Source organism: Coenobita brevimanus, chromosome 70 (genome assembly GCF_032717465.1).
Source record: "Coenobita brevimanus isolate Jiangsu-jjx chromosome 70, ASM3271746v2, whole genome shotgun sequence".
In the NCBI taxonomy this organism is placed as follows: Eukaryota; Metazoa; Arthropoda; class Malacostraca; order Decapoda; family Coenobitidae; genus Coenobita; species Coenobita brevimanus.
The window spans coordinates 44,078,462-44,093,353 of NC_137023.1; the positions used below are offsets into that span (position 1 = coordinate 44,078,462).

Consider the following 14,892-nt stretch of genomic DNA (forward strand, 5'->3'; position numbering starts at 1 on the left):
TGTCAAGGAAGAGTTTTTCGAACCCCTCTATGTAAGAGAGTTCCTCATTCAGAGACGGCCGTGTGAGAAGAAAGATAAGGGTGCATGCGGGGTAAGCGATGGATGCGGGGGCTGTGCGAGTGTTTTTGCGCATCCTGGCATGTAAGTGGGCTCAGCTGGCTGTGGGAATGAGCATGATTCGAACTTCTGGCCCATCACTCCTCGACGAAACATCAGAGGACCCATTGTTAAACTGGGGCTCGGCCATCATTAGGAGGGGTAGGGTGGTATTTCTACCTCCATCACTATTCCAGGGTATCGCATCTACTAGGTATATTGTAAATTGAGGTTTGCCTGTAAAATCAGCTGGAAGTACAAACTTAAAAAAAAGGGAAATATCTCACTGAATTACTGTATAATGGTTAAATGATAAATTCACTCCCTCTACTATACCTGTATCCTTGGACCCTCAACTACTGGGCTGTCACTCCTGGTCCATACAATATCAGGCTGAGGCACGCCAGAGGACTGACACTCTATCTGTGCAGGCTCTCCTTCTGTTACATTCACATCAGTTGGTAAATGAAGAAACCTTGGTTTGGTAGGTACAATCGCTGGTGGTGCAACGTTCAGTTCCAAATCTGGGGTTACATCTGCAAATAATATTTCTCCAGTTACACAACACTCCCAAGTGGGACACTAATCCAAATGTTGAGATTCCTATACAAACATATTTCTAGCATAAAAACTAAAACATATTCGCAAGGGCAGGGGTAAATAATATTTCCAACATGTATCCTGCATGCTGTGGAGGTGGCTATATGGGTCTGTGTGGGGTTGGTGACCCCCTAAAATATGGCAATAATAATAATAATAATAATAATAATAATAATAAAAATAATAATAAAAATAATAATAATAATAATTATAATACAGTAATAATATATCTCTCTATCTATCTATAGCCCGACGCCCTAATCCCGCAAAGGGTGGCCGCAGAAAAAAACGCCTCCAAGTCACTATGTCACCCACCATTTGACTGCCCACCCCCAACTCACTCCCCCCTCCCTCATATACCTCTCAACTCCATCCCTCCACCTCATCCTCTGTCTTCCCCTCCCTCTCCCTTCCTCCACTTCACCTACATACACCCTCTTAGTCAGTCTTTCATTCTCCATTCTCTCCACATGTCCAAACCATCTCAAGTGTCTTTCTCCTAATTTTCTTGACCACATCCACATCCACCCCACAACATTCCTTCAATTCTTCATTCGTTAACCTGTCCTTCCATGTCACTCCACATGCTCATCTCAAGTAACTCATTTCCACTGCTCTCACTCTTGACTTGTTCCCCTCCAGCAAGGTCCATGCACCGCTTCCATAAGTCAGGGTAGGGATCACAATACTGTACTATCATACAGTGATGTCTTTACTTCCATACTCTCCTCCCTGTTTCTCATCATTGCTTTCAGTGAACCAACAACCTTCCTTCCCTGCTGTACCCTTTCAAGCATTTCATCCCCAAAAGTTCTATCCTTACTAATCACACTACCCAAGTACTTGAATGCACTCACATTCTCCATATCCACACCATCCAGCCTCACTGTGCATTCTGTAACTTCATTCCTCTCAAACATCATAACTTTACTTGTTTACATTAACTTTCACATTCCTCTTCCTACACACTGTCCCAAATTCATTCACCAAACCTTGCAACTCCCATTCATCTTCACTCAACAATAATGTATCATCAGCAAACAGCAACACTGGAATCTTCCACATCTCACACTCATTCATTAGAGCCACCCCCACATCCACTGCCCTATGTATCATCAGCAAACAGCAACACTGGAATCTTCCACATCTCACACTCATTCATTAGAGCCACCCCCACATCCACTGCCCTACCTTGCACCTCCTTTACAACCCCATCCATGTATATATTAAACAGCCATGGAGACATAACACATCCCTGTTTCAGTCCCACATTTAGATAAAAGAACTCACTCAGCTCACCATCCATCTGCACCGTAGCCCTAGCTCCTTCGTACATACTCTTCACAGCACCCAACAATTTCTCCTCCACTCCATATTTTCTCAGTACCTTCCACATACCTTGCCTATCTGTTCTGTCATAAGCTTTCTCCAAGTCCATGAAGGCAGCATACACTTTCATTCCCTTCTCTAAATACTTCTCCACTAAACATCTTAAAACATCTGATCTACACATCCTTTGCCCTTCCTAAATCCCCTTGTTCTTCTCCAACTAGTTCCTCTGTTATATGCCTAACCCTACCAATGAGTATTCTACCATATATTTTTCTAGCCACACTAAGAAAGCAAATACCCCTATGGTTACCACATACTTCTCTCTCCCCTGTTCCTTTGTATAAAAGAACAATTATACCTGATTTCCAGTCCTCTGGAACCCTTCCCTCTTCCCATGCCAATCTACACAACTTCCATATCCACTCCACAACAGTCTCACCCCCATACTTCAGCATTTCACCACACATTCCATCAATTCCTGGGGCCTTTTTCATCTTGATCTTCTTCATTGCTTCCACTACTTCCACCCTACTGATCTCTTCCTCCCTCCTCTCATATCTTCTTCTCCCATCCATTCCCCAACCATTTATACTCGCACTGCTCTCACTCTATACATTCAACAAATCCTTAAAGTGCTCCTTCCATCTCCTCAATTTCTCTCTCTTCTCCACCAACAATCTATTATTCCCATCTGTCACTCCCCTACTATTTCCCCTTTCACACTGTCTTACTTTCTTTACCTCCTTCCAAAACAATTTGTTACTCTCCCTCCATTTTACACTCAGATTCCTCCCAAACTCTTCATTCACTTTCTTTTTACTCTCCTTCACCAAACTCTTCACCTCCCTTCTCATGCTCACATATACCTATCTCTTCTCTCTCTCTTCTCCCCTACCTCTACATGCTAGCCATTCACTATATCCCTTCTTCTTTTGTTCCACAGGTCATTTCACCTCATTATTTCACCATGCTGTCCCTTGCATACCCCTGCATCTCCTCCTCACTTCACAAACCACCTCATATGCTGTGCCTATTTCTTCCGTGAATATCTTACATACATATTCCACCCCTTCCATCTGCTCTGACTCATACCTTCCCAAATATCTTACATACATCTTCCACCCCTTCCATCTGCTCTAACTCATACCTTCCCAATCTTTCTTCCACTATGCTTTTATACTCTGCCATTTTCTCACTATCTTGCAACTTCTCCACTGATCTCACAGGAGCTGTTTCCTCCTGTCTTCCCCTTCGTCTCTTCACCCATTTATTTATTTATTTTATAATAATAACAATAACAATAATAATAATAATAAAAATAATAATAATAAAAATAATAATAATAATAAAAATAATAATAATAAAAATAATAATATAATAATAATAATATTATCCAGCATGCCGTGGAGGTGGCTAAATGGGTCTGTGAGCTGTTGGTGACCCCCCAAACAAAAATATGATAATAATAAAATAAATAAAAAATTAAATAAATAATGCTGGTCGTGGTGGTGGCGGTGAAACTCATTAATCAGCGCCTCCAACGTTGATGACCACTGAATGGAAAAAAAGACTATCTGTGAATGGCAACGTGGAATGCTATAGGCACAAATTATAAAAAAAAAGAAAAAGAAAACTAAGCATGTACTTCAAGATGCAAAAATTAATGTGGGGTAAATGAAAATAAATGGAATGACAAATGTAAGAGAGAATGGCAGCACAAACTGAAGGTGTGTTCTGGACTGGATGAGGTGAGAGCAAAGGAGTGTGTATGCGCTACTGTATGTAGGAAATAGAAGGATAATACAAAGTGGTCACATTATCTGCATTTTCAGCTTTAACATTTTACACAGACAATACAAAGGGGCCACATTAACTGCACTGGCAGCTTTAACATTTTACCTGATCTGCAATAAACACAAAATATCTAAAGTCTACTTTATATGTAAATTTTCTTCTCACCCACAAGACTAGACCATATGGAAATAACAATTAACGTGCAGGATACATGAGGAACCGATCAGCTACATTCAGTCTGAGTCAGACTGGCATCTTTGTTTAGGTTGCGATGTTACACTAAGCTCCCATTTCCGACACACGCACACAGTAATGCCTCATCTGTGACCACCTTGCTTTCAATGTGCAGTACCTAGACTTGAAGGCTGCCTCACCAACTGTAAGGACAGTAAACAACCCACCGGCAGCCTCTGGACCACTTGGGGAGGGAGGGGGGACCAACCATATCCAGGAGGAAGTGGCAAGTTTTGTCCCTTTCAGACAAGAATGAGATCCTGGAGAAGCTGAAGTGCAGCAGGACAGTCTTGGCCATTTGTATAGTATACATTACATTATGTAACTTTGTGTAATACTGTATACTAAATTGGGAGAGGTGGTGGCTCAATCAGTAGAGAGGAGGCCTGCAGTCCTACGGGACCTAGGTTCAAATCCCGGCTGGGGCAGGGAACAATTTAAGGATTTGACTTTCTAAAATCAGACTTTACTGATCTACCAGAAAACCCGCCGACATGTCATAAAAATACCCCCGCTAATACCAATACACAGCCCTAGCATGTATTCAATATGGACGTTGGGTGTTAATGCCGAAGTGGTGACATGTACAGATGTATGGTTTATAGGAGGACTACTGGGCCTTAAGCGCAGGCTATGAAGCCTATGCCTAGAGTAGGACACACACACACACACACACACAAAAATGCCTACAAGTGTCAGAACTTAGTTGGTGACTTGGTAGGAGGGGTGTTAAAAACTGTATATGACTACAGTTACCGGTAATAGTCATGGAGGCAGATCCAGTTGAATTTTTTCCACTAAATTTATGCATTCAAGTTTCATGAATCACGAATTTTGTGACAAAGGTCTGGAACCAACTAGGAATGGATACACATTCCCTCTGTTTAGAGGAATAAAGATCAGCTAAATCAAAATCTGTATGGGCAAAAATGGAAGTAGAATTATAAACGAGGGAGATTTTATGTGTACTGTACAGTATATGCTCCAACAGAAGACTGAGTGGTTAGAATGAAACTGGAGTTCTGCGAGAAATATGTAAGTATGCTTGGAGATGTTTGATAGAACTGGGAGGGTGTTTTTTACTGGATGTATGAATGCGAAATTTGGGAATGCTAGACTAGATGGACGGTTTACCAGTGTCGTGTACCTACAAAAGTGGATTGAAATGGCAGTGCCATGGTGGACATTTGTGCACCACTGGGCTTGGTAATAACCAGTATCTTCCTCAGGTATAAGCTGAACAACATGAGGTTGGTAAGAATGATGGTATGACAGCTGAATATATGAAAGTGACTAATCATGTACTCCCCTGTTTGTACTCACCTACCTGTGCTTTAACAGAATTGAGTCAAATTCATACTATCCCATCTTCTTTCCTTATTTAATTATAAATTTCTTTAAACTAGTGAATATTTTTAGGACACACATTCTCATCCAGCAGGTGGTTACATGCATCATTACATCTTACTGGAAAACTGTGCTTCTTCACATCTTTATTTCCTCTTATCCTCTGTAATTTCATATAGCGATCTCTTGATCATCCAGCTGCCAGTATTACATAGTTCCTCCTGTCAATTACTTTCATATTAATGTTAATGCACATTTGTAAAGCATTATAATATCTCCTTTTATTTTTCTTTCCTCCAATGATAGCATATCCAGTCGTTTTAGCCTTTCATCATAACTTAAGCCTTTCATGCTTGTGACCCACTGTCACTGCACTTTCTCATTTTTAGTCTTATGTTTTTTTTTTAATGGGGGGACAAACAACAGGTGCATATTCAGGAGTTGGTCTGATATATGTTTTGGTTACAGTATTTTCTTTAACATGCCCTCAACCAAAGGCTATTTTCACACTGTATTTGGAAACATAGCATACATTTTCCTCACCCTGACATTTGTGTGATTTTCAGGTGAAAGCTTTGGGCTGATATTTATCAAGATGAACTCTTTTCAGAGTTTTGAAGCTTGTGATATCCCTATACATATTCCTATGTGGGTCCCTCATTACTTTTCCCAGTCTGCACCACATGGCATTTTTCTGCATTAAACTCCATCTTCCATTTTATACTCCATTCAAAGAGTCTCTTCTTGTAATTCTATGCATGAAACATTATCTCTGATAGATATTAAAATTTTTGCAATACAGTAAAAGCTCGTTTAACTGGCATTCGATGCATTGGCACATCCTATAACCGGAATGCAAATTTGATCTGGCATGGGGTCAAAAATATTCCGGATACTGGTCGTCCTGATCCTGTTCCTTCTACTTCTTCAGCTCCTGACCCAGTTCCTTCCACTTCTTCAGCTCCTGACCCAGTTCCTTCCACTTCTTCAGCTTCTGACCTTGTTCCTTCCACTTCTTCTCCACTATCTGAATCCTCATCACATGATCCTGATGATCCCCCAATAAGTTTTGATAGTTCTGTACAGTACAGGATTAAGTAGTGTATGCAGCTAAGTTTTCAAAATTATTTTGGACTGTAACATATGCTAGATTTTTCTTTAAATAATTTTTGGTAATTTTGCTGGTTTGTGTTCAGTCCTGTACAATTTCTCCTGCTGTCTCATTTGTGTATTGTAGTGTACCTGTATTGTATCTTACCTGTACTGTATCTAATAGTGAATAGTGTACTTTATGATATAAAGTCCCAAGTTTGGTCCTATTTCATTTGTTTGACCTCCCAAAATATTTCTAAGAGTAAAATTTGGTTATCTGGAAAATTCCATATCCGGAAAGGAAGAATCTCCATGCATTCTGGTTAATCAAGCTTTTACTGTATAAGCAAACATATTTATACAGCTGCCAGTGGTAACATTTTCCACTGTACCATTCACAGAAATGGTAGAAGATGCTACAATGATACTAGTAAAGCTGCAGGAAGAGTAAAAAATGGTGAAGTACAGGAGGGAAGTAGAGCAATGATTGGGTAGATATTACTTGGAGCAGATGGAGGAAGTGGAAGAAGTAAGGTGTTACAGAAGAAACACATTCAGCATGTGAGATGATGTGTGTGATCAGGAGAAATGGGAAGGGGGTGTAAGGAACTGTAAGGTGGGTGGAGTGAGGAGATGAGAATAGCTATGGAAAGGAAGGTACATAGTGACTGGAAAGGAACAACATTGTGGAGTTTGGAGGTGAAACAATCTGTGAAAGAGAAGCAGGCATGCAGTGACTGGATGGATGATAGAGAAAATGGGTATGGAAAGAAAGCTATAATGCGAAGAGAGTGGGGGTGGGGGGGGAAAGGACGAGGAGTTTGCACGAAGCCTGGATGTAAAATGAATGGAATATAAGAGATTATTTCAGAAGGAAGTAAAAAAGAGAAGATAGGAGGGGAGGTAGCTAAAGGGTAAAAGATAAAAATGGCAGAAGGCTAGGGGAGAAGAGACAAAAAGTGATAGGATGGAGAGAGTGCATTTTAATAAACTGCTGACTGTAGAGAATAAAACCAGTACACTTTTTGGGTATAAGTAGTTGGGAATGGCTGGTAGAAGAAAGGAAAGGAAGAAAGGGATCGCTAGGATAGGGGTGTGTAAGGAAATGAAGAAAGTTAATATGGCGAAAGCACCATGGCATGATGGATTGTGAGGGAAGGATATTAAATGAATGGATTTGGAAGATGTATAAACTGGCCTGCCAAAGGACTTGGAATCAGGTATCAAAGTTCCTTTATATAAGAGAAATGAATGTGTGACAGTCATTAGGATATTTATCTTCTTAATACTGTGGGAAGATATGATGTAAGAGTGTTGTTAATAAGGCTCACTTTATCTGCATCTTTTGGCCATTTCTGGAACATTATTTTGTGTGTAGACTGACTAATATAACTGCAATTACCAAAGCCAATGTGGAGGTATCTGCAGTCATGGGACAGTATTTTTTAATCGGACTTACTAATACTGCATAGCTGCAATTTACCAAACCAAATATGGATTTACCTATAGTTATTAAACAGTGGTTTGTAATTCACTTTTATTGATTAATACAGCTGTAAATTGCCAATGCAAATGTGGAGTTGCCTGGAGAGAAAATGGGAAGATGAATATATATCATGACAAAGTAAAGCAGAAATAAAGGCACCATATGTGATAAAGAGAGAATTTACAGTATCAAAAACTGAACATATCGAATATTCATTAATTATATGAAACCAACACTAAAGGGATAATGTAGTAAGAAAGACTGAGAGTGAAATGGAAAGATGGAGTGGAGGTGTATACTAGAGACCCTACAGGGTCTCTAATGTACACGAGAGAAAGTTTTGTAGTGTCAGCAAGGACTGGTAACAAATTGCAAACCAGAGGCTCAGAAGTGCTACTGTGGCTACCCAAAGTGACCCCTCAAGCTTGGACATTAAACAACTTATAGACTTAAACCTCTCCTATCTCAAACCAACTCACCATTCCCAGTGGCTCTAGTTCCTTCATCATGCTGTTCCTCACCAGGGGCCATCTTAGCCTTTCGAGACTTGACCTCTCCTTGTTCATTAGAGGCCAGACACTCATAGAAGCCCATGTCTGCATCCTGTGTGTTCTCTATCATCAGTGTCCCATCTGTCAGGATGCTGAAGCGATCACTGTCCCCTACCACCTCATTGCTGGTACAGGAAGATGCCATGAATAAAATATGGTCATTTCAAAGTCTGCCAAACTAATTATATAGGGATATCAGGTGGCACAATAGTTCTGCTATTTTTTCATGACCAGTGATACTGAGATCTCTAACTAAAAATCTACAGTACTATCTTAGCATCTGTATAACTTAAATATGTGCTTTCTGCAAAGGAAAAGTACATGCTCAATGTGTTGATATTTAGTCAGTCAGTCCTCCCCTAACATGGTATGCTGTAGCACAATATTGCTCTAATGCAGCATGATTTTATGTAAGGAAATAAATATTCTAATGTGAGCACTGTTAGTGTAACATGGTACAGTAATTTGAACTGGGTAGGCTGTGATCCAGTGTGAGTCGCACAGCCTCACAATACTTGACATCACCGCCCGTCAATCACACTTCGCCTTTCTCACTCTCCCAGCCACCCAACCAATCAAGACCCCCCTAACTCCCTCCTGCCTCCTGCGTTCCCCTCCTGGCCCATTCCTACCCACACTGTTCTCCTCAGCCTGCCTCGTGTTCTCCCTCTCTACCTCATCTACGGCGACATGCGTCTGCTCTTCTCCTTACATAAGGTACAATAAATAAAAAAAGGCCTATTGATCTAAGGTATTTTTTATAACCATATTAATGCTTTGAGGAAGTTTAAATTGGAGGGTATAAAAATTTTGCACCACAAGGGGGGGAAAAGTGGACGTTGGGCAGGGGTGCAGAAGGAAATAGAGGTTTTCAAGAGCCCCTCTAACGCGATATTTGCCTAACACAAGGTCAGTGCGGAAGCAAATATCCGCGTTAGGGGAGGAATGACTGTACTTGTAAAGAGTAGTATGATAGTTAATTGGGGGGTTATCAGATGAAAGCTACGGAGCGTCCTGTGGTTTACAACTCTTGGATCCCAATAATCATCTCAATATTTTGTTATCAACAAACATATTTAAGTGAATTTCAGTAATCAATTTCTTCATTACACTTTATCCACAATTACTGTTAATCACATTCAAAGTGACCAACTTATCACAATTTATCCACAGTTACTATACTGTACACTATATTCTGAATGGGATTATTTTCAGCCTTTATGTATGGCTGAAACCTGTATTCCATACTAACAAATGTTTAGTGCAATATATTCTCTGAGAAGACCGACACCTTTTAAATCATCACGTGTATATATAGATACACACATATCACCCATCAGCAACAGAAGTTCTGTCACCTCTCCTTCTTTTCTCTCCATGGCCTTTGAAGATTAGCTCAGGAAAATCCAAAGAAAATGACTGATGGCAATGGTCTGTGGTCAAATAAACTCATCATTGACTATTGTGGATTCATAAAGGCCGAATATCAAACATATGGTGAGAGAAGTAGAGGTGGTAACAGGACTTACCAGTATACAGTAATTCCCCATTTATCTGATGGTGCATTACCCAACTTGTGTCATTATCCAACAAATTTAAAAATCTGGATGAAAAGTAATGTCTGTTTTTGACTGCATTAACAGGCAGCACACATGGAAACCAAATTTTTCAAACTGCCTGTTGCTCGCCACAACATCCCCACCATCAACAATGCCCTCCAAAACAAAGGCCACTGCCTGCTGCTCCCCACAACATCCCCACCATCAATGATGCCCTCCGAAATAAAGGTCACTGCCTGCTCCACATCAGTCGCAGAGAGTAAGATGTCGAACTTTAGTGTACATTAAGTTTATCATGGAGTTTTTGGCCTTTGCTGCTGTACCAGAGCTTTTATAGGGACTTATGTTGCTTGTCCCATCATCAGCACCCACCCCTACACCCCTACTCAACACTGGGGCACAGGATAAGTAAAATCATCACCTATACACCACTAACCACATGGATCAATGCCACTAACCACATAGGAATAATCAATAAAATTTTCTACTACAGTATGGTGAGTATACAGTAGCTGTATATTTTAATGTAAAAACTACCGTATTGCATGTCTATTTTCTGCATTACTGCATGTCTATTTTTTCAAGCATGAATTACTATTTGTACAGTACACTGGGTTAACAATACAGTAATACTGTACAGTATCCTGTAGCATGACTTTTTATTAGTAAATCTTTCTTTTTTTTTATGTTTGGAGAGTGATACAGGACAGTACGGTACAGAGTTTTATAGGAGGTTATACCTCCTGTAGAGGGGTTGTGAGTAGTATGGCACTAGCTGTCAAAACGCATTACTTTAAAGGGCCTTGGCTGAATTATGACAGGGGACTGCTGTACTGGCAACTGTACATGTACAGCACATATAATAAGAATATGCAGATCCCTACACATTTAAGACTGAAATATACTGTTCCTCAAGTCTCACTTGTGTAACCAAACAACATCAGGTTGTGGGTCTCCCTCAACTTGACAGGTGAAGTAAGCTGTCCCACCAAATGTTATTTCCACATCTTGTGGTCCTTCCTTGATCAGAGGCTGCCCTGTAAGGAAAATACTGTAGTCAATAAAGATGAAATGAGCATGTTATGAGTCTACAAACTTACCATATGATTTTAATGCAACATGCTTCATAACTTATAACCTTTAAGCCATGGTCATACAAAAGCATTATTTTTCAAGCAACAACAATCCAAGGGGGTACAGCAAGAGCAATTAAATTTTTTCAAAAGTGGCCACAAGAGAATTTCTTTCCCAACAGAAAAAACAAGCGAACGTCACTATATGAATAACAGATGAACCATCGTAGTTTTCTTCTCTATTACACCCAATCAATTAATGCATGAATACAATAATAAAAAAATAAAGAAGACAATGGCCAATGAGGCTCCTGCTTTTCTGGCTATATTAATGACCATCAAAAAGACACAGAATGCTTACTGAAAACGTATGTAGACTTGGACTTAGCTTGCCAGAAAAGAGAAGCTGATGTTGTCGATCAACCCGTCTATCAGGTTGAGCAGACTTATCAGCCACAGGCAAGTAACTGCCCCTGCTGGGCCATCCCATACAGTGAGCCGATATTCCCTTGTAGCTGACAGCACCTTGGCACACTAATGCACGGTAAAAATTGTGCAGGTTTGGTTCTTGGACGGATAGTGCATTTGCATCTCTCCACCCAGTTAACAGGGGCATCATAGCAGGCTCCACTTCACCCTTTTGTGTGGCTATATGGTTACAACCTGTTCCAGTCCAACTGTTCCAGATTCTTTATGAATAGAGGACATCTGTAAACAGGTGCATGGACTATTATTATTATTTTTTTTTTTTTCCTTCCTCTGTTCTGTAATTGAAAAAAAAAGAAAAAAAGAAAAGAAAAAGAAACTAGCACTGTTAATGGTTTCTTGGGTTACAGGAAACCACTGCGCTTGTCATTCAGCATAGAGCCACCTGAAGTGGAAAGAAAAAAATGGTGACAGGAAGGAAAGCAAGTAGGAAGAGAGGAGGGCAGACACAGAAACAGCATGAGAGAGAGGAAGGAAGAAGTAAGCAGCACTACATTAAGTGAGTGGATGATGACCATCACAAATGAATGCATTTATTGCACACTGGTCAGAGAGCTTGGTTTGGGGGATCAAGACACCATGAGGCACTGGATATGGCTCAGCAAACACCAATATCTTCCTCTGTTGATTCTTGTTTCTTCTGTACTGTTACTGGGAAGCATGATACCAACATCAGGAAGTCTGTGACAGTCAACTGTTCATGAGTCTTGAAAAGAAGTGGGTTCCTAGCTGAATAAAAGCTGGTCAGATTAATATCCATTGCATACTGCACACCTTTGCTTTTAAAATTACTACAGCACCTGAATATTATATCAAGAACAATAATAAAACATACAATTATACATTACAATAAGCACTACACACTGTATAATTAAGTATAACATTAGCATACCTCTAAACCTGAATACTGCTTCATTTTTTTTTTTTTTTTTTTTTTTTTTTTTTTTTTTTTTTTAGTAAATCATGATCATCTAGATATATTTTCTAAATAATATCTGAAAAATGAATGACTTATCACATCAAACAGAAAATGAATATGGGAAGGAAGAATTGCTCAAAATGTCTTCATGTGACCACAAATTTAGCTGTATGACTATTAATTAACTACAAATGATTACGGTATTAATGCAGACAAACATAAGTGGCAAATCACAAATTAAAAGTAAAAACCTCCCCTATTCTAGCAATATACTGTAGGGTGTCAACTTTGATGGCTATATCTTAAACAAGATAAATGCTGTAATATCGTACATTAAAAGACAAAATATATCCATCCAAAACTCCAACTGATGACCATCTAAACTGTATGATCACAGCAGTTTTTACTTTACCTGTACACATCCTTAACATGAGTACCCACTGTGCAGTATTGTAATATTATCATTCAAAGGTGAGTTTAACTGTATGTCAAAAACTGACTCATTAACTCTGGACTAGATTACAAGTGTAAAATATAAATCAACACAGTAACACAAAAACACATATTATCATCATCCAGCTCTTCCTTCTTACCTAAGGATGGGGTGAATTTGGGTCCACATAAGCATACAAATATCATTTTGGCTTCCCCCCCCCCCCACCTAAGGATGGGGTGAGTTAAAGTCCAAGACAGAATGCATGGAAGAACAACTAACAGAATACCCAGCAAAATGAGTACTCATTCCCACACCACTCAAGACTCAGGAATCCTGGCACCATCTAACAGACCTTGCCATCTATATATATATATATATACAGTATATATATATATATATATATTTTTCCAGGGGGTGCATTTACTCTATGGATGCACTTCACATTACATGCCAATTACGCACTGGATGACTATCAAGTCAAAAATTAAAATGGGGGGGATGTGAAAAATCATTTTAATGTACTCCATACATAATTCCTCCAACCAACTTGATTTCCTGTCATTTCCCTTGCCTCATCAACTCTGACACATCACTTTCTCACACACTTATATACCATATCCATCCACCTTCTCTGATGACTACACCTTCTCCTGCTTTCAAACTCAGGGATCACATAAATCCATTTCACCAACCTATTTACATGCTCTTCTCTCCATATGATGACACCATCTACACAAACTCTGCAATCCTACTCTCAACAGGCTACTTTACTTCACATCTTCTGCATTATTTATTATCCTTCCTACTCTATGCATGGGGTTGTAGGTGGGGTGCCCATCATCCACTCACTTGGTGTAGTGCTACCTACTTCTTCCTATATATTTATCATTCTTTTTCTGTGGCTCTCCTCTTCTGTTCCTATACTTCCCAGCCTTCCCGTCATTATATATTATTCTTCTTTCCTCCTAAAGTGGCTCTACACTGAATGACTTGCCAAATGGTTTCTTGCACACAGAAAACCATTTACAAAATTGGGAGGTAACCATCTATCTATCTATATACCTAGGCTGCTTCCCCCAAGGAAAGGGAGGTAGCCGAGACAGGACGACACACTCTCCATTTACTCATCCATTCAAACACATTCATTCGCATCTTAGCCCCAAAGGGGAGAACGGACAGATCCTCACCGCACCACACTGCACAAGGGTCAACTGCGCAATGCAATCAGTGACATCCGCAGCAGGGCCCGACAGCAGAGCTGGTTTACCCCTGCCACATCATAACAGACTCATCCCCTTACCCGCACCTGACCTGAAATAGCTGATCAGAGGTAACCATATAACCAAATAATGGGGTGATGTGGAGCCTGCTATGGTGCCCCCATTTATTGGGTGGAAATGCAAATGTGGTGTCCACACAGGAACTAAACCTCCGCACTGATCTCCATGCCTAACTGTGGTGGGGTGCTGTCAGCCACATGGGAATACAGGTTCACTGCACAGAATGGCCCTGTAGGGCCAGTTGCATGCCTGAGGTTGATGGGTCTCCTTGATCAGACAGACTAGGATAGCACAACAACAACAGCAGCAGCTCTATGCATGGCATATAAATTCCTCAAAAATCCCATATCTATCAATCTTACTTCTTACTTATGCTACTTAAAACTTTTCGCTCTCAAAATATACAGTATCAGCTTCAAGCCCATGCATTTAAATCTGCATGCATTCTCCCCACATGACTATACCATCTAAGTATACATTCTTCAACTGTATTATGTTCCCATACCATCTATGCAGTCATTCTTCAACCATATCATCAACAGACTTCCTTATTCCGAACCTTTCATGTTCCACTTCATTTCTTATCCTATCTACTCTATGCACTTCA

At 40.0% G+C, this 14,892-nt stretch overlaps 1 protein-coding gene across 1 annotated transcript in view; it reads right to left on the reverse strand.

Annotated features, from left to right (window-relative positions):
- Pxn (Peroxidasin) overlaps nucleotides 1-14,892 on the reverse strand; it is a 493,078-nt gene that overhangs the window by 117,103 nt on the left and 361,083 nt on the right. The window contains exons 8-10 of the mRNA XM_080277593.1: nucleotides 11,014-11,128; nucleotides 8,461-8,657; nucleotides 433-593 (exon numbers count right to left, since the gene is read on the reverse strand). Coding sequence (XP_080133719.1) covers nucleotides 433-593; nucleotides 8,461-8,657; nucleotides 11,014-11,128 — 473 coding nt within the window. The remainder of the gene's footprint in view (nucleotides 1-432; nucleotides 594-8,460; nucleotides 8,658-11,013; nucleotides 11,129-14,892) is intronic.